The sequence below is a fragment of the Protopterus annectens genome, chromosome 8.part0, assembly GCF_019279795.1.
Source record: "Protopterus annectens isolate FY-2018-M chromosome 8.part0, PAN1.0, whole genome shotgun sequence".
Taxonomy (NCBI): Eukaryota; Metazoa; Chordata; order Ceratodontiformes; family Protopteridae; genus Protopterus; species Protopterus annectens.
The window spans coordinates 799,902,535-799,917,143 of record NC_056741.1 but is presented as its reverse complement, the minus strand read 5'-3'; the positions used below and the strand labels follow the sequence as shown (position 1 = coordinate 799,917,143).

Here is a 14,609-nt window from a genome sequence, read left to right as displayed (position 1 = left end):
ATGGACGCTACTACATGAACATGCCTCTTGACCCTACTCAGAAATGCATGAAGGAAATTGATCAGTTTTTAGCTCTAGCTAGGGAGGAGGGTATCATCTTGGATCATGATTTACAACTAATGGTCCCGAATCCAACAAATCAATACATTTATTTCCTCCCTAAGATACACAAAGATCTGCATCACCCACCAGGTAGACTTATTGTCTCAGGTAGGGGTTCCATTACTGAACCCCTATCGCAATATTTAACAATGAGGCTACAACCTCTACTTAAGTGGGTATGCTCCAGACTTCATGATACCACTGAGTTTCTCCAGATTATAGCTGATACACAACTGGAACCTGGCTGGCTACTCTGTACCTTAGATGTGTCGGCTCTATATACGAATGTACCGCACTGGGCGGGCTTGGATGCCCTGGAGTATTGGTTGAATAGGTCAGTTCTTTACTCCCCAGGAATAAATACTTTGATTATCAGGCTTGCTGAACACATACTAAGAATGCCTTTTTCTATCGTGATCAATGCTTCTGACAAACTAAGGGGACTGCTATGGGGGCTTCTTTCGCAGATTTTTTCATGGCATATGTCTAGGAGCTTATTATCTATGATAGTTCCCATAACATTTACCTAAATGAAATTGACATCTGGAGGAGGTTCCTAGATGATTGCTGGATGGTATGGAGATCGGATGAGAGTTAGCTGAAGGAATTTGTAAATTACCTTAATGAAAACAAGTGGGGGATTCAATTTACTGCTAGTTATCATTCCTATAGGATCATTTTTTTGGATGTATTGATTACTAGGAATGCAGATCATACCTTAGAAACACAGGTATATAGGAAATACCCCCAATACAATTCCCTTCTCCATGCCTCCAGCTTTCATCGACCTCACATCTGCAAAAATATACCTAAGTCCCAATTTCTTAGAATGAAACGTATTTGTTCCAAGCCTGACAGTTATATTCATTATAGGGATGATCTTATCGACAGATTTAGGGACAGAGGTTATCCAATGGGTTACGTCTTGAGTGCTAGCAATATGGTCTCTTCATTAGACAGGACTGATACATTACAATATAAAGAACAAGGGACCAACCAACAATCTGTCATCTGCCTTGTGACAACTTATGGTAGGAATACGGAGACTTTACTTAATATTATTCAGAGACATTGGAACATAAGAGCAGATGACTACTACTCTACCATTCGGGGGGACAGGTGTTCATTCTCATTCTGCAGGGGGAGAAACATTGGGTCCCAGCTGAGTCACTACAAACACATCAACCACTCTTTGGGGTTTCGGGACAACAGACTATAGTTGGGGACTTACTAACAGGTTGTGCACCTTGTGGCCACTGTACCCACTGTAAGGCTATGAATAAAACTAAGGATTTTTACAGTAGCAATACAGGTAATGTTTTCCAAATTCTACTTTTTGCGAATTGTGGGACAGATTGGCTTATTTATTTAGCAACCTGTAGTTGTCATGCCTTCTATGTTGGACAGACGTCCAGACCCCTCAGGATCCAGATCTCAGAACACTTCAGTGGGATAAGAAATAAAAAACCCAGTAATGCATTATACAAGCATACCACTAAACATCCCAATGCTACATTTAGATTTACAGTAATTGACAAAATCATGGGAAATAGGGCTAATAAAGCTGGATGGCATAGCCTTTTGGATTCAAAGGAAAAGAAATGGATAATCAAATTAGGGGCATTATTTGCACCTGGATTGAATGAACATTTGTAAGAAACCAATCATACCTCAGCACTAATTTATGTGTTCACTATGTAAGGCACTACATTTTTCAGTCTATTTTAACACTGAAGAAGGCTAACATTTAATTGAGCTGAAACCGGTCTGTTTGTTGTGCTTTAAAACAAGCTAATAAATGAGTATAGCTTACCATGATCTGCTGGCTGAGTTTTGATTTTTTTTAATATTAAACAAGAAAAATAAAACAAATATACTGTAAGTACAAAATGGTATAGTGTATCATTGTAGTACAAGCTTAAAAAACACGATCGAATACGTATAACTTATACCTATTCAGACTTTATGATTTTTCGTACACGAAAACTGGAAGGCTGCATTCGGATAATTAATGTTTCAGATAATCGACGTTCAGATAATCTACTCTCTACTATATTACTGAATATTGAGATACTATTGCTAATTCAAAGATTGTCTTAAAGGATTTCATATTATCTGTAGAAAGTAAAGTGTACCAGCTGTATTGACAGACAGAGATAAAGCCTTAACTAAAACTCTGACGATAACTCACATCACCCAAGTTTGATTAGCAGCTCAGACAGTTGTTAAATTGTGGCATGGGGTTGGTGATGAAGCCCAGGGGAGGGATGTGTTTAGCATCACGATGGAGGTAGATCTTTCTTAGCAGCCTTGTAGAGACTAGGTTTCAGAGTCTTTAGTGGGACGGCTGAGGGGGCAGGTCATGGAAGGTGTTCTTCCTCTTGACCTGGGGTGGGAATGTGGGATACAAGCTTGTGAGGGAGGCAGTGGCAGGTCTCAGGCCTGCTTTCCTCCTGCAGCACCCACCCTATCCTAGAGGAGAAAACGTTCAGGTACAAACTGCTTACCAAAAGTCTTTGAATTGGGAAGTGGGGATCTCTGAAGAGCCATATTACTACCAGGGAACACCCATCAAGTTAAAACCTGAAATCCTCACTGAGAGGGTTGGGGTTGGCATAAGGGTTATGGTGTTTTCCTAATAGACACAAGGTTCAGGTTTTGATTCTCACCTTTGGCCACTACCTGGTTATTCGTTAGGCATGTAGTACCCTACAGACTGATTGTCTTGCATTTACCTATGACTCTATAGAAGTAATGAGTAGTGAGGTAGTTTCATTGATCAGGGCAAGTAATATAATTGTTAATTTGTTTAGTTTTCTTAAATGAATAGGTGGGCTGGATCAAATATTATTTTTCAGTCCCTGTTTGGGACAGTGGCACAATAGCACAAAGTTTTACTATTTGAATACATTAATATTTGGAAATGTCAATGGAATTTGAAAAAAAAAATGTATTCTATGAATAGTAACAATAGTAATAATAATACTATTAATAATTAAGGCAAATGAGCCATTTGAAAGCCACAAAAACTAAAGTATTTCTTTATAACTTTGTGGCTTTCATTTTTCATCATAATGATTATATAAAAAAATTGGTATTGCAGCCACATTTTGCTTTAAGATTACATTTTATGTATTTTCAAGTTCAGATGTGAAGTTGTTCAATCTCGCCTTCATTCTTATTGATGATGATCGGCTCTGAGTCGGCCTATTTGCAAAGCTCGAGGACTCAGATAGCTCGAGGACAAAGCCCTATCCCATAATGCACCACTACATTCCCCAGATCTAGTTTGCCGCTAAAACTGATTGGTTGTTCTCTACAGCTCTTGGCCGTTGGAGAGATAAGTTTGCAAATTTAAAAAAAAATTTTTTCAAGAAAGTTTCTCTTTGCATTTGCTAGTTAGATAGTTATAATATTGTGCTTTATTCTACTTATCCATTTTCGGATTTTTTTCCTATTTAGTGATAGTTCTCTCTCTCTAGTTGGGCTTGTTTATACTAGTTTCTGCCCTATCCCAAGCCAAGTTAGGCTTTTGCAGTTTTGTGCAATTTTGTGTTGTTAGCCGGTTAGGCTTTTGGCCGTTTTTGGCTCTTTTGTGTTTCTTAGCCTGTTTTTGGTGATAGTGATTCAGGTTTTGCTACTTACAGCCTAAAGTTAGCTGTCTTGGCTTACTTTTAGCCAGTTAGGCTTACTTTTATTTGGTGATAGTGATTGTTGTGCTTGCTGCCTTACAATGTCAGAAAAGGCTAAATCTGGTTTCAAGAGATGCCCAAAATGTAATCAGAAGATGTCGATTACAGATGGGCACTCTACATGTGTGTACTGCTTGGGCGAAGTACATTTACAAGAGGTTTGAGTGATTTGTCATGACTTTAGCTCTAGGGTTCTAGCTGAAAGGAAGCGTAAGCTAGTGGAGTGGGGTTTAATCAAGTCAGCTTTCCAATCCGACTTGGATTCGGCTACCAGTCAACCAAAACCCTCTTATCTATCCTCTTCATCTGTTTTGGCTCTGATTGCTGGTAGGAGCCAGTCCCCAGTCTTAGAACCGGTATCTCCTACTTTGAGGTCCCCGATTCTGTGGTTACCGGATCCATCGGTGGTCTCCTGTCAGGCTTCCAGATTCTCCAGTTCGGACATAGACTGTGTGGTGCGGAGAATTCTACAGGATCCAGCACTTGCAAAAATTCTGTCGATTTTGACTCTAGCAGCTTCGGAACTGACAAAGTCCTCTCCTGTTATTGTTGTTCCTCCTCTGACTCGAACCAAGACATCAGAGCCGGAGGAGGCCAGTCAGTCATTGGTGGAACTGTTAGTGCCGGCACTCACTTATGAACTGTCGGTATCAACCACCCTGATATCCTCTGCTCTGGCGATGGAATCTGGGAGCTGACACTCTCCTGTCTGTTCCCGGGGGGGGGGGGGGTCGAACCAATATGTCTCCCTCTTGGGGCTTCGGCACAGATGAGTTTGGCTCCTACCTCGGGCTTGAAACTGGCAGTTCTGGTGCAGGAGGAGTCCTCAGTATCTTCGGACCCGGGTGCTTCCTTGTATCAGAGCCGTGGGGCCTTTGCCGCCATGAGGGCTTTGTCCCCTCGGACTTCCACAACCTCTGATATGGCCACCTCCTTCCGGAAGGCACCTGCTTCTTCTCCGCTTCCACAGGTTCACCATAAGCGCAGGTACCCAGAGCCTCAGGATGCCCCTTTGGGGAAACCCTGCTCTTCCGAGACCTCCCCAGAGATTCCCACTGAGGAGGTCCATTGGTGGAGATTATGTAAGAGGAGACATCTGGATTCCCCTCAGGAATCCATCACTTCGGACACTGATTTCGAGGAATCGGAAGGGTTCCCAAGGTCCCCCTCAGAGGATATTTCCTTCGGGATATCCTTGAGATCCTTAAGCAGAGGGGGGGACTGGCAGCCCCAAAACCCTACCGAGGATGAACCGGTGCTCCTGAAGGCTTTTGGGTCCCAATTCTTCACCTCTTGGGTGTCTCCGCCCTTCGTTGAGTTGATGGATCTTTTATCTCGAAGGGCATGGGAGTCACCAGATTTTATCAAGCCTGTTCCTAGGAGGCCAAACAAGTACATTTCAGCACCCCATGATAAGGCCTTTTTGTCTAAACCCATACCTGTCGATGAAATGGTGGTGGCAGCAGCCACTAAAAAAGAGATGCTGGCGACTTCTACATCTGTCCATCCTCCTAATAGAGAGTCTAGGATAATGGACAGCTTTGGGAAGTGCATGTTCAATTCTCCGACCTTTGCACTTCGGTCATTGAACTACCTGACCCACTTCACAGGTCTACAGAGAGATCTCAAGGAGCTTGGAGATACTCTCCAGGGTGCAGTAGCCGACTCTGTGGCGGACAAGGTGACGTCTCAGTTGCCAGCCACAATTCCATCGTAAACTCTTCCATGCGCTTCGTGTCTTACGCAGCTGATGGAATGAGTAAGGCTGTGGGTGCAGGAATTGCTTTGCAAAGACATTCCTGGATGAGCTTATGTTCTTTTGTGGAACCTTTTAAGTCATCATTTGTGAATGCCCCTTTTGATGTTTCCTCCTTATTTGGACCAAATGTCAAAGAGACCCTCACCAGATGTGAGCAAGATGGTAAGACTCTATCTGCCATTGGAGTCCATTTTTCTACCCCTACTAGACCTTATCCCAAAGGTCAACAGGGTGGGAAAATGTGGTTCTGTAAGACCCAAGGAGCCTTTCCGAACTCACAAGGTGAAGCCTCCTCCAGTGGCAGAGAGGAGGCAATGGTGGAAGACGATGCCCACGTGGCAGAGGGGGTCCACAGAACCAGGGTGACAGGGATCAGTTCCTTGGGAAACCCTGTCAGCGCTCCTGAAGAGAGGCCTGACTGTCCTGCTCTGGAGGCAGTCGGGGGATGTTTGTCTTTGCATGTAGGTGCCTGGCTAAATATCTCAGAAGACCGATGGGTACAAAATGTTATATCTAGAGGTATTCCATCCCTTTCACTCTCACCCCAGACCAACAAAAGGAATCCCAGGTGTTCCACACAGTCTACGGGATGTAGCATCCATAGAGGTCCAGAAACTATTGCAAAAAAAGAGTCATCCAGCCAGTCCCAGCAGACCAGCAAGGATCCAGAACTTACTCAAGTTTCTTTTTGGTACCAAAGAAGACGGGACTGGAGACCTATTCTGGACCTCAGCAGACTCAACAAATATGTGGTGAAGATGAAGTTCCGGATGGTCATGCTTCAGTCCATTCTCCCATTTCTAGGGAAGGATGATTGAATGTGCTCTATAGATCTCCAGGATGCGTACTACCATATCAAAATGGCCTGGCCATCCAGGGATCATCTGCGCTTCCAGCTGGGAACCAGTCATTTCCAGTTGAGCCCTGCCCTTTGGTCTCACTACAGCCCCCAGAGTGTTCACCAAATGCATGGCAGTGGTCATTGCTCACTTGAGACATTCAGGAATCCATGTGTTTCCTTACTTGGACGACTGGCTCCTTACTGCCCCCACCAGGCATCAGCTTATTCAGGCAAGGGACGCTACCATAGATCTATGTTCACAGCTGGGCATTACGATAAATTTAGAAAAGTCTGCGTTATTGCCATTGCAGCATACAGCCTTTATAGGAGAAGACTTAAACGCAGTCAGCATGTCCCTGAAGCTCCCTCCTGAAAGAGTGATTGTCCTTCAACAACAAATTGTGGATCTTTTGTCAAAACGAAAAGCACCAGCATCACAGATTCTCAAACTGCTTGGCACTATGGCAGCAGCGATTATTGCAGTACCCCTTGCGAGATGTCACATGCGCATTCTTCAGTGGCTGCTATTCACACAATGGACATTTCAGGAATTACCCATGAATCATCTAGTTTTGATTACCGACTCTTGCAAGAATGACCTTCGCTGGTGGCTAACATCAGATACAGTGATTATGGGCCACCCATTTGTTTTCCCCTCTCCAGTGGCAACAGTAACCATGTACACCTCCCTGATCGGGTGGGGGTGGGGGGGCATTATCAGGGATGGACAGCCCAAGGTACTTGGCAGGCTCACGAGGCTCATTTGCACATAAATGTCCTGGAGATGAGAGCGGTCCTTCTAGTGTTGCAGGCCTTTCAAGACTCACTTCCCCTGGGCACGATTGCAATCCAGTCAGACAACATGTCAGTAGTCTGGTACATAAACAAACAAGGAGGAACCAAATCCTACCCCCTGTGTCGAGAGGCTCTGAGATTATGGAATTGGGCAGAGTCCACCCAGCCTTTTCTGATTGCAATGCACATCCCAGGAAAATCCAACATTATAGCGGACAGACTCAGCAGAGCTATTCTGCTACCTCACGAGTGGTCTCTCAAGAACAAAATAGCGGAAATGATTTTCCACAGATGGGGCCAGCCTTGCTTGCAACCTTTTTTCCACCTCCACAAACACCAAGTGCAGCAACTACTTTGCCCTGATCCCTCAACAGGGACAATCCCCAAGGGACGCACTTGTCCACGATTGTCCTCCGGGACTCCTTTATGCTTTTCCCCCCTTTCCACTGATTCCCAAAGTATTGCAGAAAGCCAGTTTTCTGGACAGGACACATCTTAATTACCCCATATTGGCCTCCCCTTTCTGAAGCCTCATCTACTAGAGGAGCCTTGGATCCTGGACCCAGTGCCAGATCTGTTGACCCACTCATCAGGAGCTCTTCATCCCTCTCTTTAGTCCATCAGACTGACAGCTTGGCTGCTCCAATTCCCAGAATAGCCAGGTTCCAGAATTTATCAGAAGAAGCACGACATATTCTGTTGTCATCTCACAAATCTTCGACTAGGAAATGTTACCTCAGTAAGTGGAAAAGGTTTTCCATCTGGGCACAACAGAATAACATTGACCCTTTCCTGGCATCTATATCAGATATACTAGAATTCATAATGAAACTGTTCAATGAAGGAGCTGTAGCAGCAACCATTTGAGTCCAACTTGCTGCTGTTTCTAATTTTCATTTAGGTGCAGCCGAAAATGGTATCATGTCTCATAAGCTGGCTAAGGCTTTTTTGAAAGGCATGATGCACTTAAAACCACCGATCAGATCTCCTACTACTCCCTGGAACTTAAATCTAATCTTGTCCAAAATTATTCTTCCGCCCTTTGAACCTGCCTCTTCTTGTGAGCTGAAGTATCTTTCTTGGAAGACCATATTCTTGGTGGCCATCACATCAGCACGCATAATTTCAGAGTTGCAAGCCCTTTCCATTAAGCCACTTTACCTAATATTTCATAAAGATAGGGTTTCCCTCAGGATGAATCCTTCATTCCTACCCAAAGTATGTTCAGAATTCACACTGAATCAGATGATTGAGTTACCCGTTTTCTTCCCTTACCATTCAAACCAGTTGTAGTATATACTTCACAAACTTGATGTGCATTGACAACTTTGCTTTTATTTGGACAGAACAAAAGATCTCAGAAGGGCTGATCAGCTGTTTGTCTCCTTCTCAAATTAAAAAAAAGGCGCACCTGTCTCCAAAAACTACCTTATCGAAATGGCTCTCTGATTGTATTTCCTTTATCTACAGTGAAGCGGGTATTGCATTACATAACAAGGTCAAAGCTCATTCTACAAGGGCAGTTTCTACTTCTGCAGCTTTCTTGACCAGGTTACCTATTGATTCAATTTGTGCAGCTGCTACTTGGTCAAATCCTCATACTTTTATATCTCATTACAAAGTGGGCAAGGATTCTAGGGACAGAGCTTCATTTGGGTCTGTTGTCCTGAAACAGGTACTGCCGTGATTGTGGTGCTGAGGACTCTACCCATCAGTAAGAATGAAGGCGAGATTGAACTTCACATTAAGAAGTTATGTACTTAACCATAATGTTCCATGTGAGTTGTTCGTCCCACCGTTATTATTACAACCCCCCCCCCCCCACGACCCCTTTCCTATGTCTGGAAGTTCGAGAGGTACCATTGTGGTTTTGGTTTTCCAGAAGAGTTTTCTTTCTCACTGGACTGTATGATTCCCTTGGAATCTGGGGTACGTTTTACACTAGCTGGCAGCAAACAAGATCTGTGGAATGTAGTGGTGCATTGTGGGATAGGGCTTTGGCCTCGAGCTGTTTGAGACCTCGAGCTTTGCAAATAGGCCGATTCGGAGCCGATGATCGGTTCTGAACCCATCAGTAATAATTAAGGTGAGAAGAACAACTCACATGGAATGTTATGGTAAGTACATAACTTCTTATTTTCTCATATCATTCTTTCTGCTTTGAAGAACGGTAAACAACCATTGAAAAGGCAAGCTACCCTGGTGTTTGCCCATGGCAAATGGAAGTGATACATGCATGTATCATATAAATATGCCTTTGTTATGCTGGGGTTCACTCTGGAAAAAAAGAGAGTTTGGGCCTACTTAATTATATTAAGAAGGAAAGAAATGATAGCTGTGGGAATTTTTTTAAGGATAAAATTGTATGCATTGTTTGTTTTTGATTGCAGAAAATGTGTAGATATAGTGAAACATATGCACGCCGCAGTCTCTGCTTCACATGTAACATGGTATTATTTTATATGATACTGTTTTCCCTTGTAGGATTGAGTTGATTTAATGTTCTTTGTTGCAGAATTTTGTATAGTAATATTCTGTTTTGGAAAATACAACCACTAATGCCAGTATGTCTGCCAGGAACGTTAAGTCCATCTAGATGACTGGGCAGGCAAGGATTTGTAAGACCTTTTACAACTGCATGATGTATTCAGCTTTTTTTCCCCTTCTTTACTCAGCTGTTTATCTTGTGTGAGCAGTCCCTATGCCTGCCACTGGTGCAAATATCGGCACATCTGCACTAACAACCCAGCAGAATGCTCATTCTTGGAGGGCAGAGTCAACACCACTCTGGTAAGAGAACAAACTTTACATTTCTCATAGAAAATGTGAACAGAGGCTGTAAAAACTGCTTGTAAAAACAAATAACCTTTCAGTTACACCATTGTGTGACTTTCTTTTAAATTATAATGTGAGAGAATATTGTTTTTATTGCTTAGATGAAAGTCAGTATGTTGGGGGCTAGCACTAGACAGAACTTTGGATGTGATGACTGTTTTTTTTTTTGTTTACTACCCCTTGCCTGCATATTATCTAGTGCTTCTCTACAACTCATTGTTATCCCTTATTCCCCTACTTACTATGCTGAGAGTAGATTGTGGGAGTCAATCATCCAGGCAGCAAACATGATATTTTTATTTTTAGTGGCCTAACCCCTTTCTCAACAGTTGATTTTCATGCCTGAGACAAAGTGAGTGCCTAATTTACTCTCCCTTATGCATTTAAAGAGTTCTGCATTGGTATAACAAAGCCAAGTAAATGTGTTCAATTTCGCTGCTGTCTGGTTATACTTCTTTTTGCAGGAGTTGGAGGCCCTGCAAAAGACTGGGCTTCCTCCATGCCACCACAATGAGTTATCTAGCCTTTGACACACATTCTCACTTCACCTTACTGCCTACTCCAATACCCAGGTCAGTAGTGGATGCCAGGGCATCTAGCTCTCAGTAAATGCTTCATCCCCCGTTACCCTATGCAACACTAAGTTATCTTTTCCTGACAATTGATATTAAGATCTAGGCAGAGGTCACTGCTGGATTTAATCCATCTGTTGCTTCTAGGTCATCCATGAGCATAGAGTCTGCATAGTGCCTAATATGCACACACACAATAGTGTTTAACACCGAATCTGTTTCGCTGCTAGTTGGCAGAGCACAAAGTATCCTTTATTATGCCATTTTCACATGCTGAAGAGGAGACTCATCATGCTGTCAACCTAAGTACAAGAAATCTGGACAAAGCCAAAAATATGTGTGGGCAAAGGCCCAAAATCAGTGACAAATTTTACATTCTAATTTTAGAAACTGTGAAAGTTGTTAGAATAATGTATTTTCTAAAGGATATGAGTAATTATTTAGTGACTTCAGTCTTTAATGATTTGCCAGAAAACTGCAAATTTTATGAGGAACAGACAAAAATTATAAGGCCAAAATCTGGACATTCTATGAAAATCTGGACAGTTGAAAGGTATGAGGGGGATGTATATGCACCTACTTCTGGTTTGAATACAGCCAGGTATACAGGTGTCTTCTGCTAATATACCTTATTTAATTAATTATTTGGTAGTTTCAGGTTTATTAAACAGAGTAAAACAATATAATGTAATCATGTGTGTAAGCAGATACAGAAGAACAAAATAAAACGGTGTATAAATGATAAAGCAATTACAGTAGCTTTTGCACAGTAAATAACTAAGGCCAAGTCATTAACTCATAATGGATTGCATTCAACATGTACATATAAAATATGTATGCATATATTCTTTACAGAGGCTCAAAAACAAGGTCCGTGAATCCGAACATCTCTAGGGTCTGCATAAAACTAGAAAAAAAGTATCTAATTTTGGCAAAGTTGTGGGAAGGTCATTTAATAGAAGTCCCTTTTCTTAGTTGAGGTACAAGATTTCCTAAAACTCACTAATATTCTTATATTGGCTAATATTAATAAGACAGTTATGATTTGTTTGCCTCAAAAGACTGAAAAAGACATTATATGAGAATATAAGGTGCGCTTAGTGAAAATCTAGGGTGCCATTAGAATGGGAACTCGGTGATTAGGGAGTTGCATACTGGAATTATCTGGAGGTTATTAGAGTTGTTTTGAATATTGTATAGTGCAACCACAACACAAGCATGAGTACATAATTTTAGCTGTCAACTAAATGTTAACTTTATTCGTCCTCTGAGTTTATTATTAGTTATTTATTATTAGTTTATTAGTTAGGCCTCTGGTTAGAATTGTTGACTGTACATACTTTTGAGTATGTGTTTATTCTTTTTGTACTTACTGACTATTTATACATTTAATTGCGAATTTTTTTGCAATTAGTTTACCTGCCAATTGTGTTACCACAATTAATCCTACTTGTTAATTGAGCTGCAATCACTATACTTTCCTACTCATTTAATCATTTTGTTTCATGTACTGTTGTCTGCCACTGGGACAAGCTTAAAAGAGGCTTGTACCAGCCCACTCATCTGTTTTAACAAACAAACAATAAATAAATAAATAAATTAAACATTAAAATATCACAGTACTTATTTGTAGGAAGTCATTTTGCTCTGTAGTGAGAGATGCTATGATGGTCATTCTTGGGAGAACGAAGCATAAACCTACAGATGCTACTAGAAAGAATCTGCAGATAATTTGCATTATTGGTTCACTCATACTGCATTGAGACAAAGAGATTATTGACACATCCCCCCAGCTTCAGCTGGAGAAGTTCCTGCAGTCCATGATCCATCCCCCCCATCCATTGATAGTGAGATGTTATCCTCAGCTCACTCCCCTCCATTGGCTCTCTGAGCATCAGGACATTCATCCAACCAACCAGACCTTGCTTGATAACAGTATTGGTAGGTGTTGTGGCCCTGTATCATTGGGTCAGGCAGCAATTTTGTCTTTTACTTAAAAAAGGTGAGCCACCTTTATGGGTTATTGAAGGAGAATCCACAGAATCCATAGAACTATAACTCAACAAGATATAGTGCCATGGAAGGTCCTGTTCCATTGTTCAGAAGGTGTCTGTGGTTCCTTGTTCTCTGTCCTGCAAATAATCAGTGTTGGTCAGTTAGAGTAAGCAGTGATGCTGGCGTGGTGACAGAGTGAAGGACATGCACAAACCTCCTAGTTCTCATAAACGTAAACCATAGCAGAAGTGTCTACATAGCAGTAAGTAGAACGTATCAGGATACTTGTGGAAAAGGACAAAACTCCACCATAAGTAAACACCTACGTACTGATTATCTGAAACTGGTTATTTTCAAAATCTCGTTGTTAGATAAAGTGGAAGGACATCAAGCATTTATGGATTAATACATGCAAGAGAGGAGTGCTGGGTAAAAACAATGATATGGCAGCCAGAATAAATAATGCAACAAGAATTGTCCTCTAAAATTCTGAGATCCTAAAATATAGAAAACCATTGAAAAAAATGTATTTGCATTTCTGGATGGCAGTTTGGTTCAGTCGTTAAGGTAGGAAGCTGTGAACAAACTATTTCCTACAGGACTTGATCCATGTTCCCACAGATTTATTCCGTATTTTGTATAACTCTGGCCATGTCAGTGAAGGAGAGGATCTTCATTTTTCTGAAAAGTAGTATTTGCATATGGTTGATATTATGAAGTTAGAAGTGATTAAATGAAGCAAAGAACTTCAGGCAGTCAGCGTTCTTGCTGAGTACTTGGTATTTTGTCACTAAGTACACATTTTCACTACATAACACCTTTTACAAAAATCTTTCTGCTTTCAGGGGTAACCTGGGAATATTCTTTGAGTTACCACTGTCAGACTTAAAGAATATGTGATTAAAAGTTGTAGGAGGCACTCAGAACTCAAAAATGTGGAAAATAGCTAATTTGCAGCACTTAACTTTATTATGTCATATGTAGTCACTCTGTACATTAATCTTCCAATGGTTTTAGCCGTTCTGTTTATGCCTTTTTGGATTACTGCTTATCTGCTGATTTATTTTGACACATTTCTTTCCACAATGTGCATCTGTTTTAGCATGTTTGTCATGTTTAGTATAATAAATATGAGCACCTCTTTCAATGTGGCTTGTTCAGACCAGCTTTTCTTTGGTATTTGCAGCTGTTTATGTCCGTCATTTGAGACTAAAATAAACAGTTATATACTAGACAGTGCCTCCTATTAGATATTGAACTAGCACTGTAAGTTGTAGTACTGTTTGGCTTTGGATTTTCACCAAAATATCATTTTCCATTGTCTTTTTTTGTTTGTTTTTCCTGTATTGCTACCAATCCCATCATCTTTTAATTACTTGTATGAAGCTTCTTTGATTTATGACTTCCATTGGATGTTATACTTCATGAATTGTGTACAGTCTCTTTTTTACTATAATGTTAGGAAGTGTGCATTTCTGTTTTGTCTAGTATGAACTCAGTGCAGTAGTACAACACATTTCAGGGCTATGTAGTGTGTAATCTTTTTTATACTGTATATTTGATACACAGCATGATGACTTCACTTGAGTCATGCTTAAAAATAACTTTTATTGTGACAGATACTCTCAGCTTAAATAAAACCAAATGTAATTCAAGTGGGACTACAGCACACATTTTCCTGCACCAATGAGCTGATTTGTGTTTCTGTGCTAAATTCCTGTTTGTAATCATACAAATTCCCTAAGGAGTAACATCTCATTACCATGAATTTGCATGACTGTGAATCACTCAACTGTGCAGTTAGTACAACTGTGCAGCAGGATACCTACAACCTGCAATGTAAAGCAGGTAACGAATACACAAATACTGACCCTTGCCCCAGGATACACAAATATATACACACACACACACGCACACACACGCACACACACACGCACGCACGCACACACACACACACACACACACACACACACACACACACACACACACACACACACACACACACACACACACACACA

The 14,609-nt window shown here is 41.3% G+C and overlaps 1 protein-coding gene across 1 annotated transcript in view; it reads left to right on the top strand.

The window, feature by feature from the left end:
• PLXNA3 (plexin A3) overlaps positions 1–14,609 on the top strand; it is a 1,436,523-nt gene that overhangs the window by 866,241 nt on the left and 555,673 nt on the right. The window contains exon 9 of the mRNA XM_044080266.1: positions 9,865–9,979. Coding sequence (XP_043936201.1) covers positions 9,865–9,979 — 115 coding nt within the window. The remainder of the gene's footprint in view (positions 1–9,864; positions 9,980–14,609) is intronic.